The 23,209-nt window shown below is 53.4% G+C and overlaps 1 protein-coding gene across 7 annotated transcripts in view; it reads right to left on the bottom strand.

The window, feature by feature from the left end:
* Positions 1–424: 424 nt before the first annotated feature.
* Positions 425–23,209, bottom strand: part of CHD4 (chromodomain helicase DNA binding protein 4) — a 129,140-nt gene continuing 106,355 nt past the window's right edge. For 3 of the 7 annotated variants that reach the window (XM_029579471.1, XM_029579470.1, XM_029579469.1), the window contains exons 33-40: positions 18,971–19,094; positions 18,749–18,817; positions 18,501–18,653; positions 18,290–18,398; positions 18,002–18,134; positions 4,141–4,346; positions 3,435–3,673; positions 425–891 (exon numbers count right to left, since the gene is read on the bottom strand). In XM_029579471.1, coding sequence (XP_029435331.1) covers positions 854–891; positions 3,435–3,673; positions 4,141–4,346; positions 18,002–18,134; positions 18,290–18,398; positions 18,501–18,653; positions 18,749–18,817; positions 18,971–19,094 — 1,071 coding nt within the window. In that variant the 3' untranslated portion in view covers positions 425–853. The remainder of the gene's footprint in view (positions 892–3,434; positions 3,674–4,140; positions 4,347–18,001; positions 18,135–18,289; positions 18,399–18,500; positions 18,654–18,748; positions 18,818–18,970; positions 19,095–23,209) is intronic. The other 4 variants (XM_029579476.1, XM_029579474.1, XM_029579473.1 and 1 more) reach the window with 3 other exon arrangements.

Here is a 23,209-nt window from a genome sequence, read left to right as displayed (position 1 = left end):
ATGGGGTCCCAACCAATTGCATCAAAGGAAAGAGCCACTGCTCACCACCTGCTCTACAGATCCTCTTCCTAGATGCCCCAGGTTACACTTGCCCGCTTCCGCAGACCCTTTCTCCCTAGCCCAGGCTTTTCACCCTTGCTATTTCTGCCCTCAGAGCCACACTTGCTGCATTCAATAAGACATTGATAGGTAATCTCCCATATAAACATCACAGAACCTTTTATTCCAATTTTTCTGCTCTTTTATTATCTATTTCTTAGTAAAAAGCACGACAGAGGTAGGTAAGTCTGTGTCGGAGTCCCTTATCTCTCCGGCTTCTGTTTTATCCATTTTTCTTTTTCATGGGCCAACACCAAAAAAAAAAACAAAACCCCCCCCCCCCAAAAAAAAAAAAAAACCAACCAAAAAAAAACCCAAACATTTCTCAGCTTTGGAAAAAAGGGAAAAAACCCCTAAAGCTGTTTTATTACATTTTTTAAATGTACATTTTTTGTAACAGGGTGTCACTGTTATCCAAGGAAAGAGGAGAGAAGAATTCGCACCATGTAAAAACTCAGCAAAAACCAGGAACCATCCTCCCAGCACTCCTCCTGCTCAGGCTGTACAGTACAGTCTCGTCTTCCAAGTCCACTTTTATTAATAATGAAGAGTTAAAAAGAATGAAACGTCAGATCTTTGTGGCTCCCGTCTGCGGGTTAAGGGAGGGAGTATCACTTAAATAAAGACCGAGGGGGAGGGGGGGGAGCCCAGGGACTCTACGTAGAAGTGTCAGTCACTTGTCACATCCTCCTTCTGCTCCAAGCGGGAATGTACAAGAAGGATCAGAAAGGGCCTCCCTTGTCTTCAGCCCACCTCACTGAGGGGACGACGACAACGTCATTGCTGTGTCACCTGCAAAAGGGGGAATGGAGGAAAGAGTGAGAAGCAAGGGGAATACCCAGCACCGGATGGGACGAAACCCACCCCCACGCTAAGTATGATAGCACCACCCTTACATCCCCCCATCCTACCATAATGTTCCTAAGCATTCCCCACTCCTATCCATTTCCCATGCTAAGTATGATAGCACCACCCTTACATCCCCCCCATCCCACCATAATGTTCCTAAGCATTCCCCACTCCTATCCATTTCCCATGCTAAGTATGATAGCACCACCCTTACATCCCCCCATCCTACCATAATGTTCCTAAGCATTCCCCACTCCTATCCATTTCCCATGCTAAGTATGATAGCACCACCCTTACATCCCCCCATCCTACCATAATGTTCCTAAGCATTCCCCACTCCTATCCATTTCCCATGCTAAGTATGATAGCACCACCCTTACATCCCCCCCATCCTACCATAATGTTCCTAAGCATTCCCCACTCCTATCCATTTCCCATGCTAAGTATGATAGCACCACCCTTACATCCCCCCCATCCCACCATAATGTTCCTAAGCATTCCCCACTCCTATCCATTTCCCATGCTAAGTATGATAGCACCACCCTTACATCCCCCCCATCTCACCATAATGTTCCTAAGCATTCCCCACTCCTATCCATTTCCCATGCTAAGTATGATAGCACCACCCTTACATCCCCCCATCCCACCATAATGTTCCTAAGCATTCCCCACTCCTATCCATTTCCCATGCTAAGTATGATAGCACCACCCTTACATCCCCCCATCCCACCATAATGTTCCTAAGCATTCCCCACTCCTATCCATTTCCCATGCTAAGTATGATAGCACCACCCTTACATCCCCCCCATCCCACCATAATGTTCCTAAGCATTCCCCACTCCTATCCATTTCCCATGCTAAGTATGATAGCACCACCCTTACATCCCCCCATCCCACCATAATGTTCCTAAGCATTCCCCACTCCTATCCATTTCCCATGCTAAGTATGATAGCACCACCCTTACATCCCCCCATCCTACCATAATGTTCCTAAGCATTCCCCACTCCTATCCATTTCCCATGCTAAGTATGATAGCACCACCCTTACATCCCCCCATCCTACCATAATGTTCCTAAGCATTCCCCACTCCTATCCATTTCCCATGCTAAGTATGATAGCACCACCCTTACATCCCCCCATCCTACCATAATGTTCCTAAGCATTCCCCACTCCTATCCATTTCCCATGCTAAGTATGATAGCACCACCCTTACATCCCCCCCATCCTACCATAATGTTCCTAAGCATTCCCCACTCCTATCCATTTCCCATGCTAAGTATGATAGCACCACCCTTACATCCCCCCATCCTACCATAATGTTCCTAAGCATTCCCCACTCCTATCCATTTCCCATGCTAAGTATGATAGCACCACCCTTACATCCCCCCATCCCACCATAATGTTCCTAAGCATTCCCCACTCCTATCCATTTCCCATGCTAAGTATGATAGCACCACCCTTACATCCCCCCCATCCCACCATAATGTTCCTAAGCATTCTCCACTCCTATCCATTTCCCATGCTAAGTATGATAGCACCACCCTTACATCCCCCCATCCTACCATAATGTTCCTAAGCATTCCCCACTCCTATCCATTTCCCATGCTAAGTATGATAGCACCACCCTTACATCCCCCCATCCTACCATAATGTTCCTAAGCATTCCCCACTCCTATCCATTTCCCATGCTAAGTATGATAGCACCACCCTTACATCCCCCCCATCCCACCATAATGTTCCTAAGCATTCCCCACTCCTATCCATTTCCCATGCTAAGTATGATAGCACCACCCTTACATCCCCCCATCCTACCATAATGTTCCTAAGCATTCCCCACTCCTATCCATTTCCCATGCTAAGTATGATAGCACCACCCTTACATCCCCCCATCCTACCATAATGTTCCTAAGCATTCCCCACTCCTATCCATTTCCCATGCTAAGTATGATAGCACCACCCTTACATCCCCCCCATCCCACCATAATGTTCCTAAGCATTCCCCACTCCTATCCATTTCCCATGCTAAGTATGATAGCACCACCCTTACATCCCCCCCATCCCACCATAATGTTCCTAAGCATTCCCCACTCCTATCCATTTCCCATGCTAAGTATGATAGCACCACCCTTACATCCCCCCCATCTCACCATAATGTTCCTAAGCATTCCCCACTCCTATCCATTTCCCATGCTAAGTATGATAGCACCACCCTTACATCCCCCCATCCCACCATAATGTTCCTAAGCATTCCCCACTCCTATCCATTTCCCATGCTAAGTATGATAGCACCACCCTTACATCCCATCCCATCCCACCATAATGTTCCTAAGCATTCCCCACTCCTATCCATTTCAAAGCTAACCCTTCATCCCACATTCACTAGTATTGAATAAGATAAAAACCTCTCACCCTCCCACACAGAATGTTCTCCGGCACTGGCAGGGTCAGATATCTCCTACCAAGATTCCCATCTTTTCTTACATACCTGCTGAGCCTGTGGCTCGTTGCCCCGGTTTGCTAGCCGGCTGAGGATGTTTCTCTCGGACATCTGCAGGCGAACAGCCACGGGTGGGATCCGGGCAATAGTAGCGGGGAGCCGGGTCACATCTGCTTTCATGTCGCTGAGCAATTCCTCCAGCTGCTTCAGAACTGCACCACGAGAGAGTGCGGGTACACGAGAGGGGTGAGTGATGGAGAGAATTCCAGCAGACCAGTGTCCCACAGCTGGAGAACATACATCACCTAACTCAACGCATAGCACTATGTAGTAAATACTGCAGAAAACTGCAGGGAATACACATTTCTGCTCTGCCTTGCTTCCCGTGCAGGCAAGTTCCTCACAGCTCCACCCATCCGCCCTGCTTCCCATATAGTGGGGACTGAGAGGAAGTAGTATCACAGTAACACTATCAACGTGAACACAATGACAGCAGAGAAGAGAGAATACCTTCTTCTCCTCCCTCAAGGTGCCTCCCCCTTCCCATCTCAGGGCATCTCACGTAAGCTCTTAATGCTATTCCCAGAAGCGCTGAAGGTACGAAACATGCCTGTACTTACTGCACCTGCAGTCATGCTTCAGTGCTTACACAAGTCTTTCCACAAGTCCCCTGCAGCCGCAGCCTCTCTGCTTCTGCCAGTCAATTATACAATTAAAGAGCATATGAAGGAAAGAAAGCCTGGGCGCTAGTTACCGGTCGTTACCTTTGTGCAGGACAGCGTTGGCGGGCTTGTTGCCAGCCATGGATTCTTTGGAAAGATGCTGGTGACTCTCTGCCAGGCACTCCACCTCTGCAAATCGTGTGTTCAGTGCCATGGATGGATGGGAAGGGTCTTCAGACATGTTTAAGTACGCTGCCCGACGCAGCTGCTCCTCGATTACCAGTGCCTGCTCCAAGAGCTGCCAAGGGAAAGGGGCACACACTGTCATTTCCTACAAACGAGATGCCCAGCCAATCCAAAACACGTAGCAGTACAATTCCCAAAAGGCAACTAGTCAGGGATAAGTAAAGCAACTCCCCTGAGCTCACACAGAGTCACTGACAAAGCCGGGGATTAGAGCTGAAACCAGGCAGATAAAGTGATTCTCCCACTCTCTCTCACATACAAGCTTTTGCTGACACCTCTGCCCCACCTCCAAATTCTAAGTATTTCCCTAAACACAGGCAGTTTTTACCAGGTTAGTGGCACCACATGGTCTTTACCATCCACTCCAAAATAATGTTCCCTGTATGTATCTGATCAGTCCAGACTCCTGGGTTATGCATCCCTGCCAGCAGATGGAGACAGAGAAACCTTTACTGACACTGCCATATAACCTGGTGTATCACCTGCAGTCCCTCAGTATTTCTGTCTCCAGCAGATGGGCACACACCTGTTTATTATTATTTTTTTAATCTTAAGGTGTTCTTCTCTGTCCGGTTTTGGCTGGCGGTCTGGGGTTTGGTGACTCTTGTGTGTGCCCAATCCATGCGCCTGTGTGGTGTTAATCTGGTGGTCCAGATCCCTCCCCTTCATGAGACTGCTTGGGTGGCTGCAGGCTCTAGGTACCTTTTTTATCTGAGGCTGCCTATTTGTTTTCTTAAAGGCTCTGTCTCAGTACTGGCACTTTTTTTTTTTTTTTTTTTAAACTTTAATGAAAAGAGGGCCTTCTCCACCAGGGACCCATATATTCTGACAAGGCTACTGGCTTTTGAAGTTAAGGTGCAAGGGTTATCCTGAGGCGGTTATTAGTACCATTGCTGCAGGCCAGGAGAAAGTCCACTAATCTTTCCTATATACGGGTCTGGAAAGCTTTTGAGTCCTGGGGTCCTGCCAACAAAGTTCTCCTCTCAGGTCGTCGGTCTTTGACATTTTGTCCTTTTTGCAGGATGGTTTCACCAAAGGCTTGTCTCTTAGCTCACAAAGTGCAAATATCGGCCCTAGGTTGCCTTCATGGTCAGACTGATGGCTCCTCTATTTCCACACATCCTCCACTTCAAGGAGTTTGTCTGTCCTGGAATCTTAATCTTGTCCTCGGGGGTTTATGCGAGGCTCCTTCTGAAACGCTTCGGAGGGCAACTTTGAAGGACTTGACTCTGAAGGAGGTTTTCTGGTGGCCATAGGAGGATTTCTGAGTTGCAGGTGCTGCCATGTCGTGATCCATTCCTTCAGATTTCAAATTCAAGGGTCTCGTGAATCAGACTGTGGAACTTCCAGCATTTCCCATGCTGGACGCGTCTACGCCTCATGCGAAGGAAGTCAGGTTGCTAAATGTCCAAAGAGCTTTGTTACTTTACCTCAAGGAAACAAATGACTTTAGGAGACAGATCACCTCTTTGTTCTGTGGAGCAGCCCCAGGCTTCTGTAAGGCTACGTTACTCGTTGGCTTAAGGAGGCTATGGTTCCACCTACATTCTCTGAGGCCGGCCGGGCCCGCAGGGGTTACATGTTCCTTCTACTCATTTGCAGGAGGCCTCGAGGGTGGAAGCTCAGCTAGTTTCACCCCAAGAAATTTGCAGATTAGTGACTGAAGTTGCTAGAAGACCTTTGCACACTATCGTCTGGATGTGGGTGATATGGACCCCCCATTCTTTGGCAAAAGTGTCCTGCGAGAGGGACTCTCGCGGTCCCACCCTGTCTAAGGAGCTTTGGTACATCCCAGGAGTCTGGACTGATCCGGGTACGTACAGGGAAAGGAAAATTGGTTCTTACCTGCTAATTTTAGTTCCTTGTAGTACCACGGATCAATCCAGAACCCACCCAGTCTATTGAGGGGGAGAGTCATCCACTCATCCAGTTTTAATGCAGAGTATTTTCAGATAGTCATGTTTTTGTAACGGTTTAAAAGTTGAGACTTTTCCTTTTTACTGTGTTTGGCTTGGATATAGATAAATACTGAGGGACTGCAAGTGGCAGATCTCCTGAGAAGAGACTGTCTCTCCGCCCAGGATGTTGCTTGGGAGTAGAGCAAGTGGGCTCTGACGCCCATCGGTGGTTGTTTCCCTGCGCCAATATACGCTGCCGCAATAGCCGCCTTCAGCCAGCGAGCAATCATAGTCTTAGACGCCTTGGACCCCTTCTTGAGTCCTGACCAAAGGACGAATAGGTGGTCCGAAAGACGGAACTCATTGGTGACCTCCAGGTAACGCATCAGAGAGCGCTTAGCATCGAGCTTGCGGAGATCTCGAGTCAACCGATGAGAAGGAAGGAAGCTCCACCATCTGATTCAGGTGAAAGGTACTACCGAGTCGGTGAATCTTAGATACGGTTCCCTGCAGGATAATGCCTGTAGCTCAGAAACACGGCGGGCCGAACAAATGGCCACAAGAAAGGTCCCTGAGAATAGCAGCACGCAGAGGCTCGAAGGGGGGTCTGCTCAGGATCCGGAGTACCAAGTTGAGGCTCCAAGAGGGGCAGGAAGCTTGGAGTGGTGGCTTCAGATGCTTTACTCCCTTAAGGAACCGGATGGTATCCGGATGAGAAGAGAGCGGGATTTCCTCCCCTTGGCAAAGCAAGGCTCCTAAGGCAGCAACTGGACTCGCAGAGAATTGTAGGCTAGACCCTTTTCCAAGCCTGCTTGAAGGAACGAGAGAATCTGAGACACAGAAGCGTGCCTCGCTGTGTGGAGTGGGCCCTGCATCATGACTCGAAAACCTTCCACACCCGGACATAGGCGATGGAGGTGGACGTCTTCTTTGCTCGAAGGAGGGTCGAGATCACGGCCTCCGGATAACCACAGCATCTCAGTTTGCGCCTCTCAAAAGCCAAGCCGCAAGACAGAAGCGAGCTGCCTAGTCAATAAATATTGGTCCTTGACGGAGGAGGTGCGGAAGATGACAGAGACGTAGGGGCCCGTCCACCTCCAGTTTGAGTAGATCCGCGAACCATGGCCGGCGAGGCCATTCCAGAGCCACCAGAATTACAGTGCCTTGTTGGCCCTTGATTCTTCGTAGTACCTTGCCCACTAGAGGCCAAGGTGGGAATGCGTAGAGGAGATGACAGGGCCACGGCAGTACCAGCTCATCGACGCCCTCCACGCCACGTTCTCTTCTACTGCTGAAGAAGCGAGGAGCCTTCATGTTGTGGGCTGTTGCCATGAGATCCAAGTGAGGAATCCCCCAACGGTGTACTATTAGGTGCATCGCTTCCTCTGAGAGCTCCCACTCTCCGGGATCGAGATGTTGGCGGCTTAGGAAATCCGCCTGAATGTTGTCCACTCCTGCAATGTGCGAGGCCGCCAATCGCGCCAGATGAAGTTCCGCGCGCTTCATGAGCTTGTCCGTTTCCAGCGAGACGTGACGACTTCTCGTGCCTCCCTGGCGATTTATGTAGGCCACTGTGGTCGCGTTGTCAGAGAGTATCCTGACCGCCCGATGGCGAATGAGGGGAAGAAAATTCTTCAGCGCTAGACGGACCGCTCTGGTTTCCAAGCGGTTGATTGGCCACCGCGCTTGAACTTTCGTCCACTGTCCCTGCAGGGACCTAGACTGGCAGACCGCTCCCCAACTGGAAAGGCTGCCGTCTGTGGACTACTATCCAGTCCGGAATGTCCAAAGGTATTCCCTGAGCCAAGTGGAGAGGGTCCAGCCACCAAACGAAGCTGTCCCCGGCGGACTGTGGAATCGGGAGGATGGCCTGGAAGTCTCGCGACACTGGCTTCCAGCGGGAAAGTAAAGCTCTCTGCAGCGGACGCATATGCACGAAGGCCCAGGGTACCAGGTCGATAGTGGATGCCATGGATCCTAAGACCTGTAGATAATCCCAAGCGGTGGGCCAAGAGAGACCAGAGAAACGCTGGATCTGGTCCCGCAATGCCTGGGCCCGATCCGACCGTAGGAAAACCTTGCCCTCCTCCATGTCGAATCTCGCGCCCAGGAAGTTCAACGACTGAGAAGGGGTGAGACTGCTCTTGGCGTAGTTGATGATCCACCCGAGGGATTGAAGGAGTTGTACCACTCTGCTGACCGCCCGATAACCCTGGCCCAAGGATTTCGCTTGAATGAGCCAGTCGTCCAGGTAGGGGTGAACCAAGATTCCTTCCCGACGGAGAGCGGCCACCACCACCACCATGACCTTTGTAAAGATTCGTGGGGCCGTTGCCAGACCAAAAGGGAGAGCCTGGAACTGGAAATGTTGTCCTAATATCTTGAAACGGAGGAATCATTGATGTACTTTGAGGATTGGAATGTGTAGGTACGCCTCCGAGAGGTCCAGAGAGGCCAGGAACTCTCCGCGGTGGACTGCCGCAATCACCGAGCAGAGGGTCTCCATCCTAAAGTGTGGGACCTTGAGGGATTTCTTTACAGATTTGAGGTCCAGTATTGGGCGGAAAGTGCCCTCCTTCTTGGGCACCACGAAGTAGATGGACTAGTGGCCCCAGCCCACTTCTGAGGGAGGCACTGGAGCAATTGCCCCCAGCGCGAGGAGCCGGTCCAGTGTCTGGAAAACTATGATCTGCTTTTGAAGTGACCCGCAGGGAGAGAAGAGGAACCTGTCTCTTGAGGGCCGAACAAAATCCAATGCGTAACCGTGTTTTAGGATATCTAGGACCCACTGATCCGACGTGATCCGGATCCACTCCTCATAGAAGAGAGAAATCCGGCCCCCTATCCTGGGGATCGCTGAGTGGGTCGGCCCGACATCATTGAGGAGGCTTGGAGGACGTGCCGTGGGCCATTCCTTCCTTGCCGGGTCTGCACCATCGAAAGGGACGGTTCCAGGAATGCGAGCGGGAGGAGGGACTCTTGGGAGTCTGTTGCCTCATGGTGCGGAAACGGCGTTGAGTGCGAAATAGACTTCTGGAGGAACTGAAAGATCTCGTGGATCGCGGCCGATCTTCCGGAAGCCTATGCACCGCATTTTCTCTGAGAGACTTAATGATCTGATCCAGATCTTCACCAAAGAGGAACTTGCCCTTGAAGGGAAGAGATCCCAGACGAGTCTTGGAGGAGGAATCCGCTGACCAGTTCCGGAGCCAAAGCAGGCGCCGGGCCGAGACCGCCACCATCGACCTGGCCAGGACCCGGAGAAGATCATACAAGGTGTCCGCCCCGTAGGCAATCACGGCCTCCAACTTGTCCGCCTTATGCGTCTCCTCTGGAGGCAGATCTGAGAAGTGAGAAGCTGTTCCCAGTGAAGACCTGCTCTTTGTGCAAGTGAGCTGCAGATGGCCGCCCGTGCTCCCAGCGCAGAGACCTCAAACACTCTCTTGAGGTACACCTCTAGCTTCCTGTCCTGGAGGTCCCTCAGCGCCGTGCCCCCCGTAACCGGGATGGTAGTTTGGTGACCGCTGAAACTGCGGAATCGACCATCGGGACCTTGAGCAGATCAAGAAAGTCTTCAGGGAGACTGTATAGCTTCTCCATGGCTCTACTAACCTTGAAGGTGGCTTCGGGCGAGTCCCATTCCCTAGACACCAACTGAAGGAACGTGGGATGGGTAGGAAATGCCCTTGCCGGCGGCCGGAGCCCTGTCAGCATGGGATCCCCCTTCTTCGCCAGGGGCTCGGGACCTGGTGGGTCTGGAGGGGCATCAATCTCCAGCTCCTGCAGGATATGCGGAATCAGGCTTTCCAGCCTGTCCCTTTGAAAAATGCATAGGACCCGAGGGTCGTCACCTTCCATCTGGGCCACCAATAAAGGATCATCTACGGCCGGATCTGGTACCGGGCAGCCCAGGAGAGTCCTGGGATGTGCCTGTCACCCCCCCTCTATGGTTAGTTCCTTGCAGTGGGCCCCCCCCCCAGGGAGAGGATCTGCTCGTGCCAGCTTGGGTGTGGGGGGGGGGGGGGGGTCCGGGGGTGAGGTCCAGGGGCTGGGACATCCTAGCCAAGAATGCATTATGCATCAAAAGTATGAATTCCCGAGAAAAGGCTGGTGGACCCGGTGGGGGCCTGGTCGAGGCATCCCCCGACTGAGTCAACGGGTCCAAAGATGGTACTGGAGCCAATAACGGTGGCAGGGCCAAAAACGGGGCCTCTGCGTCTTCCTCCGAGGAGCCGGAGTACGTTGGGTCCTGAATCAAGATGGCCGCTGTTCCCGTGCTCAGCAGGATCGGGGCCTGCCGATGTCTGCAATAGCAGTCCTGATCGCGCGCTCCGGAGATGTCCGGCTGCTGCAAGCTGCCCTCCCTGCCGGGGAGGCAGCTTGTGCAAACTCCCTCCCGGGAGAACCGGGCCCCGAGCCGGCCACACGCAGTGCATGCTGACGCTCTCGGCATGCCGCGGGGGGGGGGGGAGGGGGGGGAGGGGGGGAGGAGGAGGGAGCGCGGGAACTGAAGACCGGCGGCGCCGCAAACATGTGTTCCGATCCAAACACCACTCAAAACACCCCACCAACCCAGAAAGGAAAATTAGTTTCTTACCTGATAATTTTCGTTCCTGTAGTACCAAGGATCAGTCCAGGACACCTGGGTTGTGACTCCGCACCAGTAGATGGAGACAGACTAAAACTTGTGGGCGGAGCCATATATAAGCCCCTGTGCCAGTCACAGCCCCTCAGTCATACGTAATGTCAAAGTAGAACACAACCAGAGAACTAAACTCGCTATAAAACCGCTTAAAAACCGGGGAAAGAAAAACACCCCTCCTGGAAACGGACTCTCCAACCGAGAGAGCTAAACAAGCGGAACAGAATAATTCAGACCAATGAGCGGACTCTCCATTACTTCAGCGCAGCACTGTGGGCGGGATCCTGGACTGATCCTTGGTACTACAGGAACGAAAATTATCAGGTAAGAAACTAATTTTCCTTTCCCTGTACGTACCAGGATCAGTCCAGGACACCTGGGATGTACCAGAGCTAAGTTACCGAGGGTGGGAAGCAGAGAGTCCCGCTCGGAGTACCCTCTCTCCAAAACCCCCGGAACCGGTAGCCCGGACATCCAACCGGTAATGCCTGATAAAGGTATGCAACGTCTGCCAGGTAGCCGCCCTGCAAATTTCCTGAGGCGACACCTGAGAAGCTTCCGCCCAGGACGCCGCTTGAGAACGAGTCGAGAACGAGTCGAGTGAGCCTTCAGGCCCACGGGAAGTGGTTTTCCCCGCATCAAGTAAGCCGAACCAATGGCCTCCTTGAGCCAACGGGCGATCGTTGTGCGTGACGCTGCTGCCCCTGTCTTTGGACCAGAGAACAGGACAAACAGATGATCTGTGACCCGAAAAGAATTAGTAACCTCCAGATAGCGAAGGAAGGATCTCCGCACGTCAAGCTTCCGTAATTCCCTTTCTTCTGGAACGGAGGACTCCCTTCCCACAAAAGCTGGCAACTCCACCGATTGATTCACGTGAAAAGACGACACAACTTTCGGAAGAAAGGAGGGAACCGTCCGCAAAGAAACTCCGGAATCCGAAATACGCAAGAAAGGTTCTCTACAGGACAGGGCCTGTAACTCGGAAACACGCCGTGCCGAGGCAATCGCCACCAAGAACGCCGTTTTTAAAGTGAGATCCTTAAGAGTTGCGCGTTTCAAGGGCTCAAACGGCGCCGTGCAGAGAGCGGAGAGAACCCAATTGAGGTTCCAAGCCGGACAAGGGAGACGCAATGGAGGACGAAGGTGCTTAGCACCCCGAAGGAAACGAGAAATGTCCGGATGAAGTGCCAGGGACGTACCACGGACCTTACCTCGCAAACAACCAAGCGCCGCCACTTGGACCCGTAGCGAACTGCACGCCAGACCCTTGGCCAAACCTGCCTGGAGGAACGCCAGAATGTCGGAGACGGAAGCCGAAGTGGGGTCCACCCCACACTGCACGCACCATTCCTCAAAGACCACCCAGACACGGACATACGCCAGAGACGTTGACTGCTTCCTGGAACGCAGCAGCATGGCTACCACCGCATCTGAGTAACCTTTCCACTTCAGCCGACTCCTCGCAAAAGCCATGCCGTGAGATAGAAGTGATCCGTATCCTCCAAACAGACGGGGCCCTGATGGAGCAGGCCCGCCATTCCTTGGAGCCGAAAGGGCGCCGATACCGCCAGCTGGGCGAGGTCTGCGAACCACGGCCGGCGCGGCCACTCCGGTGCCACCAAGATCACCTTGGCTGGGTGCAATTCTATGCGCCGTAGAATCTTGCCGAACATCGGCCACGGGGGAAACACGTAGAGCAGCACATCCGTCGGCCAGGGAAGCACCAACGCATCGACGCCTTCTGCCCCCCGTCCTCGAAGTCGACTGTAAAATCGCGGGGCCTTCGCGTCGTGCCACGTGGCCATGAGATCCGTGTGGGGCACCCCCCCACGTTTTGCAAATGAGCAGAAATGCTTCGGCCACAACTCCCACTCTCCGGAATCCAGGCGATGACGGCCGAGAAAAATCCGCCTGCACGTTGTCAACTCCCGCAATGTGAGACGCTGCTATGTTGCTGAGATGTAGCTCCGACCAGGCCATCAAGCACTGAGCTTCCTCCGCCACCTGGGGGCTCCTTGTCCCGCCCTGGCGGTTGATGTATGCCACAGTGGTCGCAGTGTCCGACAACACTCGAACTGCCTCCCCCCGCAGCAACGGCAGGAAGGCTTGCAGGCAGGGCCAGACGGACCGCTCCGGTCTCTAGGCGATGGTCAGACCCCTGGGCTGGCGACACGGACCATAGGCCTTGGACTGCGCTCCCCACGCAGACCGCTCCCCAACCGGAAAGGCTGGCATCCGTGGTCACCACTGTCCAGTTGGGCACCCGAAAAGAGACCCCAGACGACAGATGCTTGGGATCCAGCCACCAGAGCAGGCTGGACCTCGCGTGTTCCGTGATCGGAAGCGGTAGATGGAATTCCTCCGAGACCGGCTTCCAGCGGGATAGAAAGTAGGACTGTAATGGTCGCAGATGAGCGAATGCCCAGGGAATCAGCGCCAGCGTTGAAGCCATAGGCCCTAGGACCATAAAGTAATCGCAGACCCGCGGTTGGCGGAGAGACAATAGGCGTCGTACTTGAGCTTGCAGTTTGCACACCCGTTCGTGCGACAGGAACACCTTGCCCAGCTTTGTGTCGAAAAGAGCTCCCAGATATTCCAAGGTCTGCGCGGGTGTCAGATGACTCTTGCTGCAGTTGATCACCCATCCTAGGGACTGCAGAAGGTGGAGGACCCTGGCTACCGCCATCCGACCCGAGCCTCGGACGTCGCCCGAATCAACCAATCGTCCAGGTAAGGATGGACCAAGAGACCTTCTCGGCGCAGCTACACCGCCACCACTACCATCAGCTTCGTGCATGTACGTGGGGCTGTCGCGAGCCCGAAGGGGAGCGCTCGGAACTGGTACTGCCGCCCTAGTATGCAGAACCTGAGGACGCGTTGGAATGACGGATGAATGCCGATGTGAAGATATGCCTCCGTGAGATCCAGGGAGGCCAGGAACTTGGAGGCCAGGAACTCGCCGGGCCTTACCGCAGCGATGACTGAACGAATCCATTTTGAAGTGAGGAATGCGAAGGCATCGACTTATCCCTTTGAGATCCAGAATCAGTGTGGACGTGCCGTCTTTCTTCGGGACGATGAAGTAGATGGAATAACGGCCCTTGCCGTGTTGGCTGACCGAGACTGGGGAAAAAAAAACCTCCCAAGCCGTCTAAGCGTCGGATGGTGTCGAGCACAGCAGCAGTCTTCTCGGGGCCTTGCAGGGCGAGATAAGGAACTTGTCCGCTGAAGTACGAGCACAATCTAACGCGTAGCCATGTCCTATCACGTTGAGGACCGACTGGTCTGACGTTATGCCGGCCCAGTCCTCGAAAAATGACAACAACAGCGCCCTGACGTTAGGAACGGCGTGTTGAGGCTGCGGCAAGAGATGGACCGACCACATTTCGCTGCGAAGCCTTGGCCCCTGTGATCGCCAGGGCTCCCCTCAGTGGCCAGAAGCTGATGGGCTCATCCCAAGCCAGCCCGAAGTGCAAATCACTCCAGACTGCGGCCCAAGCCCCGGGCGGAAGCCCCGAAGGCCTTCTTCAATTGCACCTCCAAATGTCAATCCTAGAGATCCCATAAGTCCGCGGTATCCCGCATCGGGATGGGAGTGCGCTTCGGGACTGCTGATATGGAAGAGTCCACCTTAGGGACCCGCAACACCTCCAAGGCCTCCTCGTGCAGAGGGTGAAACTTGTCCATTGCCGGGGGAACCTTCAGCCCCAAGTCCAGGATGTCCCTGTCCCAATGCCGCAGGTCCATAGTCAAGAGCGGGACCGGGAAGGTGGTAGAGGGCCACGCAGACCTGACCCACCCTGAATCCACGGAGCCTCCTCCAGCCTCCCCCGGAGGCGCGAGATCCCTAACTTTTCCAGAATGACGGGGAGGAGAACAGCTGGACAACCCTGGGAACTGGTAACTGCCCCTTCGGACGTCCGGTGCTAATGCCTGGCTCTGGGCGAAGGGTGCCTGTCACTCTCTGCCCCCCTCGGGGGCGGGGACGAGTTCTCCGAGCCCTCCTGAGCCGAGGACGAGACCGAGGACTCCCAAACGTCCCGAGGTGGAATGGTCCTCAAAACCTTTTAACTCGCGGCCCTCCGGCCGGGGCCCACCGATTGCCGTTCCTGAGGCCTAGAAAACGGCGCTACGAGACCCCCAGCCGTTAAACCGCTGAACGTTTGCGCGCCCTATGGGCCCCGCGCATGCCCAATGACTCCTGCCCCCTTTCCCGAGGGACCCGCGGGAACTGAGGGACGCAGAGGGAACCGTTGAGGAGAAGTGGAGGCGACGATTTCTGCCCCCCCCCCCCGAAGGTTCCCGCCGCTATCGGGACCGCTGCCGACCGGGGCGGCAAAACGACTGCCCCTGCCGCGATCGGGACGCTGCCGCCGCGATTGGGACCGCTGTAGACCGTGGCGGCAAAATGGCTGCCCGAGCCGCGATTGGGATCGCTGCCGACTGCAGCGGCAAAATGGCTACCCTTACCGCCTATGGGTCCCTGCGTGTCGCGATCGGGACCGCTGCCAACTGCAGCAGCAACAAATGCCGGTCAAGCCGTCCCAGTTCCACAGCACCAGGCGAATGACCCGCCGAGCCAACCGCCGAAGGAGGGGCCACCCGCCGCTCAGGCGCCCGCCGTGTCCCGTGCCATTTCGCGGCCGCCGGAGGGGGCCCCCCGCTTCTCAGGCGCCAGCCGCGGCCAAAATGGCCACCACTGCCGCACGGAGCGGGAAGAGCTCTTGAGGGCTTTTGTTCGCGCCCCCTCCCCCGTGCGGCGGCGATCGCGTGGGTTACGAACGAGCCCCCCCCCCCCCCGAGGCGCCACGGACGATCCCTCACCGTCTGGGAAGCAGCGCGCGCGCCGAACCGCCGGCCCGGCAACCGAGCCACAAGTCAAGCCGGCGAAAGAAAAGGCGCGAAACGGGGACCAAGGACCGCCGTAGGGAAGAGACACCTCCAATAAAATGCAGCGAACGGCCTGCCCCCCCCCCCCACCAGCGGCGCCCCCACCGGAGAGCGGCGACGCTACGAGAGAGAGAGAGAGAGCCAGCACAAATAAAACAAACCCCTTTTTTTTTTTTTTTTTTACAACAAACAAACCTGTCGCTGTCCACAGTCCTGGAGCCCTAATCCAACAGGGGGAGTGAACCGGGCTCCCCGGTGTCACCCCTGACGCTGCTACTAAGAAAGCCGGGTCCTCGACCCTAGCAGCGGCCTCAACCAGGGGGGGTAGTCCCCTCAGGACCTCACAACCCCCTTGGGAGGCAGGGCGGACGGGACGTCAGTGACAATTTGGTAAACAGAAAAATTCAAAATTCAAAATTAAAGCACCCTAGCGAAACCGGCCTAAAACCCAAGAAAAAAGAACCGACCCTGACGGAGTACCAGAACCAGGGCAGGAAGGAGCTGTGACCGCACCTGCACCATCTACTGGAGACAGAGTAAGACTGAGGGGCTGTGACTGGCACAGGGGCTTATATATGGCTCCGCCCACAAGTTTTAGTCTGTCTCCATCTACTGGTGCGGAGTCACAACCCAGGTGTCCTGGACTGATCCTGGTACGTACAGGGAACTCACAGTACCCGCCAAGGAATGGGACCTCCCGGCGGGTGGCGGCCCCGGGGAATGAAAGTTGCGGGGCCGCAGGTCGGAAAGCGGCAGAGGAGGGAGGGGGATAGGTTGAAACCTCCAACTTACACCCCAGCGGTTCGGCGCAATGAAGAGCTAAATCTGCAAATAAAAGATTACATGCACTTACCCCACCAACTACCTGAAAGCGGTAGGAACAAGACAGAAAGCCAGCCAGAAGGAAAGAAAGAAGACCAGGTCTGTCAGCAAGTGCCCAGTGGAGAGCCAGCAGTGACTATATTTAAAAAAATATATATTTTTTTTGTATTGAGAAACTTGATCCCTCAGCAAACTCAAAGAGAACAAAGGCAAAGCTGAGAAAAAGATACACTAAGCCAGTGTACTGGGGAACCGATGTTCCCCTGCTCCTATCTGCTGGAGTCCGAAAGATACTGAAGAGGGATAGGGGGTGTGCGGGCTTATGTGGCAGCTCCCCCAGAAGTTCCTGTCTGACTCCATCTGCTGGACGGGGGACATAACCCACCATCTGGACTGATCCTGGTACGTACAGGGAAGGAGCATTATCCTCTCCGTTCCCCCCAGGTGAGGCTCACCGTGATGCACTACACTGCGCACTATCCTCTCCGTTCCCCCCAGGTGAGGCTCACCGTGACGCACTACACTGCGCACTATCCTCTCCGTTCCCCCCAGGTGAGGCTCACCGTGACGCACTACACTGCGCACTATCCTCTCCGTTCCCCCAGGTGAGGCTCACCGTGAAGCACTACACTGCGCACTATCCTCTCCATTCCCCCCAGGTGAGGCTCACCGTGAAGCACTACACTGCGCACTATCCTCTCCTTTCCTCCCAGGTGAGGCTCACCGTGAAGCACTACACTGTGCATTATCCTCTCCATTCCCCCCAGGTGAGGCTCACCGTGAAGCACTACACTGTGCATTATCCTTTCTGTTCCCCCCAGGTGAGGCTCACCGTGATGCAATACACTGCGCATTATCCTCTCCGTTCCCCCCAGGTGAGGCTCACCGTGATGCACTACATTGCACACTATCCTCTCCGGTCCCCCCAGGTGAGGTTCACCGTGACGCACTACACTGCGCACTATCCTCTCCGGTCCCCCCAGGTGAGGCTCACCGTGACGCACTACACTGCGCACTATCCTCTCCGTTCCCCCAGGTGAGGCTCACCGTGAAGCACTACACTGCGCACTATCCTCTCCTTTCCTCCCAGGTGAGGCTCACCGTGAAGCACTACACTGCGCACTATCCTCTCCGTTCCCCCCAGGTGAGGCTCACCGTGACGCACTACACTGCGCACTATCCTCTCCGTTCCCCCCAGGTGAGGCTCACCGTGAAGCACTACACTGCGCACTATCCTCTCCATTCCCCCCAGGTGAGGCTCACCGTGAAGCACTACACTGCGCACTATCCTCTCCTTTCCTCCCAGGTGAGGCTCACCGTGAAGCACTACACTGCGCACTATCCTCGCCATTCCCCCCAGGAGAGGCTCACCGTGAAGCACTTCCTCAGGTGAGGATCTCACTTGAAACACCATACAGGACAGTATCTCCCTCTCGCACCAGAAGCTCTCACCTTGAAGCGCCGTGCCAGGAATTTGTTTTTGATCTCTAGGAAGTTGCCACGATTCATCTCTCCTTTGAAGGGCTCGTTGAGAATAGCATAGCGCGTGTCATTCTGGATGTCCTGCCAGCGGGCATAGCCATGACTATGGAAAGGGGAGCTTAGGAAAATCCTGTGCTAAGCCACACAGCAGCCTAGATCCTCCCCACCATCCATTTATGAGTAAGCATCTGCCCAGACTTGTACAAACATTCACCCCTCCAGCCCTCCAACAGCGGCCACAGATCCATTAAAGGATACGTAATGATGCCAGCGAGGAGCCAGTAATCGTGCCGCCGGTGCCAAATCTCGTACGTTTTCTTAGTAACAGTTGCCGCCCTTTCCTCGTTCTGCCACAGGGAGTGCAGCTCTGGTGGGGGGAGAGGAAAAGGTAGAATCAGTACTCACAGTCCCAGCTGTAACGGGGAGGGGGGGGGGGGGGGGGAAGGATGTCTTTCAAGGCTCCTTATACCTGTGAAACCTCCATCTGCAATGTTGAACATGAATCTCTGCTTTGCTGCCGCAGCAGCAGCAGCTGCTCTCTTCTGTTTTTCCTCAGTAGACTCCTTTGGGGTTTCTCCATTTGGCAGCTTAATGTCTTTCAGCTCTTTCTCCTCCTTCTCCTCTGGAAGAGACATACAGGAGTCAGCCTCAGCCCTACCTTGGATGTCTCCCGCACTTGCAGGGATTACCAGTTTTCCCCAGTAGCATTAATCTTACCCTTTTTCTCCTCCACATTTATGGTGGGGCTCTCAGCTGCTGGTTTCTCCTCTACTTTATCTCCTTCAGCTGCGAGATAAGGAAATATGGACACTTTTTCAAAATGGCAGCCACCATCCCCTCCAATCCCAAAAGCCACCTCACATGCTTCACAATTATTTGTGCAGAACCAGTCACCCCAACACCGCTCTAATATCGCCCCACCTTAATGTCTTTCAGTACCTTTCCCATCTGTCTCCATGGGCTCCGGCTCAGCCCTTTCCTTCTGCTCCACCTCTTCTGCAGACTTTTCCTCTGCATCTGATGGCTTCACTGGAGTTTTCACCTCTTCCACAGGTGCCACAGTCTGCTTGACAGTAATAGGAGGAGTCACACACATGCAGCAAACAGAATAAGAACATAAGAAATTGCCGTGCTGGGTCAGACCAAGGGTCCATCAAGCCCAGCATCCTGTTTCCAACAGTGGCCAATCCAGGCCATAAGAACCTGGCAAGTACCCAAACACTAAGTCTATCCCATGTTACCATTGCTAATGGCAGTGGCTATTCTCTAAGTGAACTTAATAGCAGGTAATGGACTTCTCCTCCAAGAACTTATCCAATCCTTTTTTAAACACAGCTACACTAACTGCACTAACCACATCCTCTGGCAACAAACTCCAGAGTTTAATTGTGCGTTGAGTGAAAAAGAACTTTCTCCGATTAGTTTTAAATGTGCCCCATGCTAACTTCATGGAGTGCCCCCTAGTCTTTCTATTGTGTGTCAGAGAGCTCAGAGTGACACAGAGAGAACAGAGCTATGTAAAGGGCATTTTGGTTTACTTATCAGATTTAATTTTTACTTCAAACCAGCCTGAATTGTAGGATACTGCCCTGATTCCACTGAGTGAGACTAATACTGACATACATGTACAGACATCTAGGAGGTATCATACAGCTCTACTGTTCCCCTAGTTAACAACTTCCATGGCTCAAACTGCATCCAAATTTCACTTAACCCTCATATCACACATTATTAAATTGTCTCAATATTGTATTTCCTGTTGATAAGCAGGATGAATTAGCCATGCTGCCTGGGCCTCGACGGAGCTACACAAACATCACAGAGAGGCTTCAGAGAGATGCGCTCAGTTTTTTTTTCTCTGAATTTTTTCGACTGCGTTTTTTCTTTTTTCCCGTCGATAGCAGGATGAATTAACCATGCTGTCGTGGGATCTGTCAATCAGGTCCGGGAGGCGGAGCTACCAAAGTGATGTCAGAGCTTTGCTCTGAGGCTGCGCGTTGTTTCCCGCGCTCGGATCGACTCTCCTCAGTCTGTTTGATCCGCGCGCGGGATTGCACGCGGAGCGCCAGACCTCCTTAGTTTTTGTCAAAAGAAGAAAGAAGAATGAAAGATAAAAAAGACCCTCTGCCGTCGGGCTTCAAACCTTGTCCTTGCGGCAAGGTGATGTCCAGGACAGAAGTGCTACAGATGTCTGGGCCCAGACCGCCCGATGGCATCTTGTCCACACTGCGGTAAGATGTCCCCGCGGGCGCGCCGACAGCAGACGGAGAAGATGGAGGCCCTAAAACTAGGCCGCATGGGCTCTTATGCTCCACCGTCCGAAGCACGGGTTCCAGAGCGCCGCCCCAGCAGCGTCCGAGCTGCCTCGGTCGAGCCATCCACGTCCAGGGCAGCTGAAGGGGATGCGCGCCTGACGCCATCCAGGAGGCAGAGACCCCACTCGGGACCGAGTAAGAGACAAGCCGGAGCCGCCTGCATCGATGGTGCGGCCATCAAGGGAGCACAGGCCGAAGACGCACAAGATGCGTCCTGCGTTGGGCGCCTCGGTCGAAGCGACGCAAACAACGCAAGTGATGCTTCCGCGTCCGACGCAGTCCTCAACGCGAGATGAGTTGCGCCGGAAGTCGACATTGACGCACCGCTCGACGCGTACTACATCGAAGCAATCGTCAAGGCGGCCATCGAAGTGATCGACGCATCTGCCAGAACAGGTGTATGTGATATTGTGCATTGACTTTCTGAAGTACCTCATCTCTGCTGTATTCAAGAATGCTAGTTTGAAATTAAAGGAAACAAAGGACTCCGCTACGTGCTGGAATGCAGCCAACACCCCAGACCCATTAGTGATTGGTCTAACATATTCCCAAATCAGAAGCCCTGCACTTATCTAGAAATAACACTCTCAATATGTTCTGATTGGTCAGTATGGAAGGTATAAAAGGTTCTACACATTACTGGAACTTTGAGTGACTTGGTGATTATACATTTGTATGGACCTGTCGCTCCCTGGAACAAACTTATCTGTACTTTGTTCCAGTATCTGTCTCTATTTCCTTTGTCTCTGTCTTTCCCTAATAAAGTCTCAAAGTTAAGCATTGCAGCTGTGTTTTCCTTTAGAATAAACACAGGCGCATCGACGCAAACATAAGACATAGACATTACCTTCTGTAAAAGGCACGACATACACGATGCAAGGGGTGACATCCGATGTATCCTCGTGCATGTCTAGAGAACAAACCCCTTTGGTGGCTGAGAAGATGCGCGGGTAGGGACACATCATCCCCCACGTACACAAACCTCACTGATATACCTCTCTGGGGACTCCAGTGAGGATCTCGGACAGACACACACCCCATGCTCTCTCTCTTCGTCCTCTTCATCTCTCAGAGTCTACTCAGACCTATCTACTGTCTCCAAGACGCGCTCACAGGGACATATTCTACAAGAGCCGCTTGCGAAGAAAAGAAGAACGTCAACTTCACCACCGGTTCGTAAGGCGACTGCGCCTCCACCAGATTGATATTCTCTTAGCGGCGCTACCGCGCCGGGGCGCAACATCTCGTCCAGTCATGCCCCCACCCACACAAGAGGCACTCTCAGGGGTGGGCACTTCTGGTCCCCGAGGGCCACAAACCAGTCTGTTTTCAGGATATCCCTAATGAATATGCATGAGAGATTTGCATGCACTCTGCCTCAGTTGTATGCAAATCTATGTCATGCATATTCATTAGGGATATCCTGAAACCTCAACAGGTTTGTGGCCCTCGAGGACTGGAATTGCCCACCCCTGCTTTAATCTCTCGATGGCTCTGGAGGGGCTCTTTCAGGTCATGCAGGCTACCTATAAATTACCTATTAGTTCACCAAGTACCGCGCCATCCTCTCCACAGCGCTCAGCTCCGGCCTCGCCTATCCCTACTCCACCACCACCGGTAGAGGTACCCCCTCCAACAACGGTGCCACCACCACCACAAGAATCACCTCCTTCACCAGAATCCCCGACGGACCATACCACCACTCCAGACACGTTTACGGGATATCCTTCAGAGCCAGAAGAGAATCCGGTAGAGCCGTACTCCCCGCCCGAGGACCTCACTTATCCCAAATTCCTCGAAAAGATGGGAAAGACTCTCAACCTAGACATACAGAAGATACCAGATCCTAGTGTGGACACCCTAGACCAACTGAAGACTTTCGATTTACCAGCAGAACCTACAGCCCTACCCCCACATAAGGTTCTTGATTCCGTTCTCGAACACTCATGGGAGTCACCTTACACACTACCGGCAGTCTCCCGGAAAACGGACCTAAAATTTAAAATGCAGGTGGCTACTTCTGTTAGGTGCACGATGGCGCTCTGCTGGAAAGCCAAGGAGGTCCCCACCATGGCTATGGTGCACTCGAGGGTGGCCAAACTTTATACTCTTTGTAAAATCACAGCCCATAGACGGAAACAACTCGGGGCTTTCCACCATACTTGGAACCCATATCTGAGTTGGCGACAGCGGCAAGTGTTGGCATGAAATTCTTTTTTACCATAATCCAGGTGACTTCCCCTCGACCTATTTCCTAGCGTCCGGACGGCTTCTCCTTTTTGCAACCTTGTTCTTTTTCTTTTGTTAACTCAGGCGTGATCCCAGGGGTGATGGGGGAGGGATGGGGGGAGGGGTTAAAATGAAAAACGCAGAGACTGAATGTTTATCTGTAGATTTATTGTACAGTTTACAGTTGAGTGCTGATGATTATGTACGTTTTGCATTATATTTCTCTAATAAAACTTAAATTTCAAAAAAAAAAATTTTAAATGCAAAAGTCGTCCTATTACTCACTCAATTCAGTTACAAGCAACTCACTTACCGGGAATCTCCAACAGATTGAGTAGAGTATTTCACCCCCCACGAATGGTCTCTCAACCCAGTGATAGTAGACGACATATTCCGAAGGTGGGGAACACCGCATTTCTAATTCCGTGGATGGAAACCTTAATGAACGCTTTTCCGCCCATATCTCTCATTGCAAAAGTGCATGCAAGACGAGGCACAACTTATTCTAATAGCGCCTGCGTGGCCACGTGAACCGTGGTACACGCACCTGCTGCAGCTATCCACAGAGGAGTCATTCCGCTTACCAAATCAGGAAGACCTCCTGTCCCAAGAAGAAGGCGCTCTCCTACACCCG

Source organism: Rhinatrema bivittatum, chromosome 16 (genome assembly GCF_901001135.1).
Source record: "Rhinatrema bivittatum chromosome 16, aRhiBiv1.1, whole genome shotgun sequence".
NCBI classification, from domain to species: domain Eukaryota; kingdom Metazoa; phylum Chordata; class Amphibia; order Gymnophiona; family Rhinatrematidae; genus Rhinatrema; species Rhinatrema bivittatum.
The sequence above is the reverse complement of the archived record's forward strand: the minus strand, read 5'-3'. Positions and strand labels throughout refer to the sequence as shown.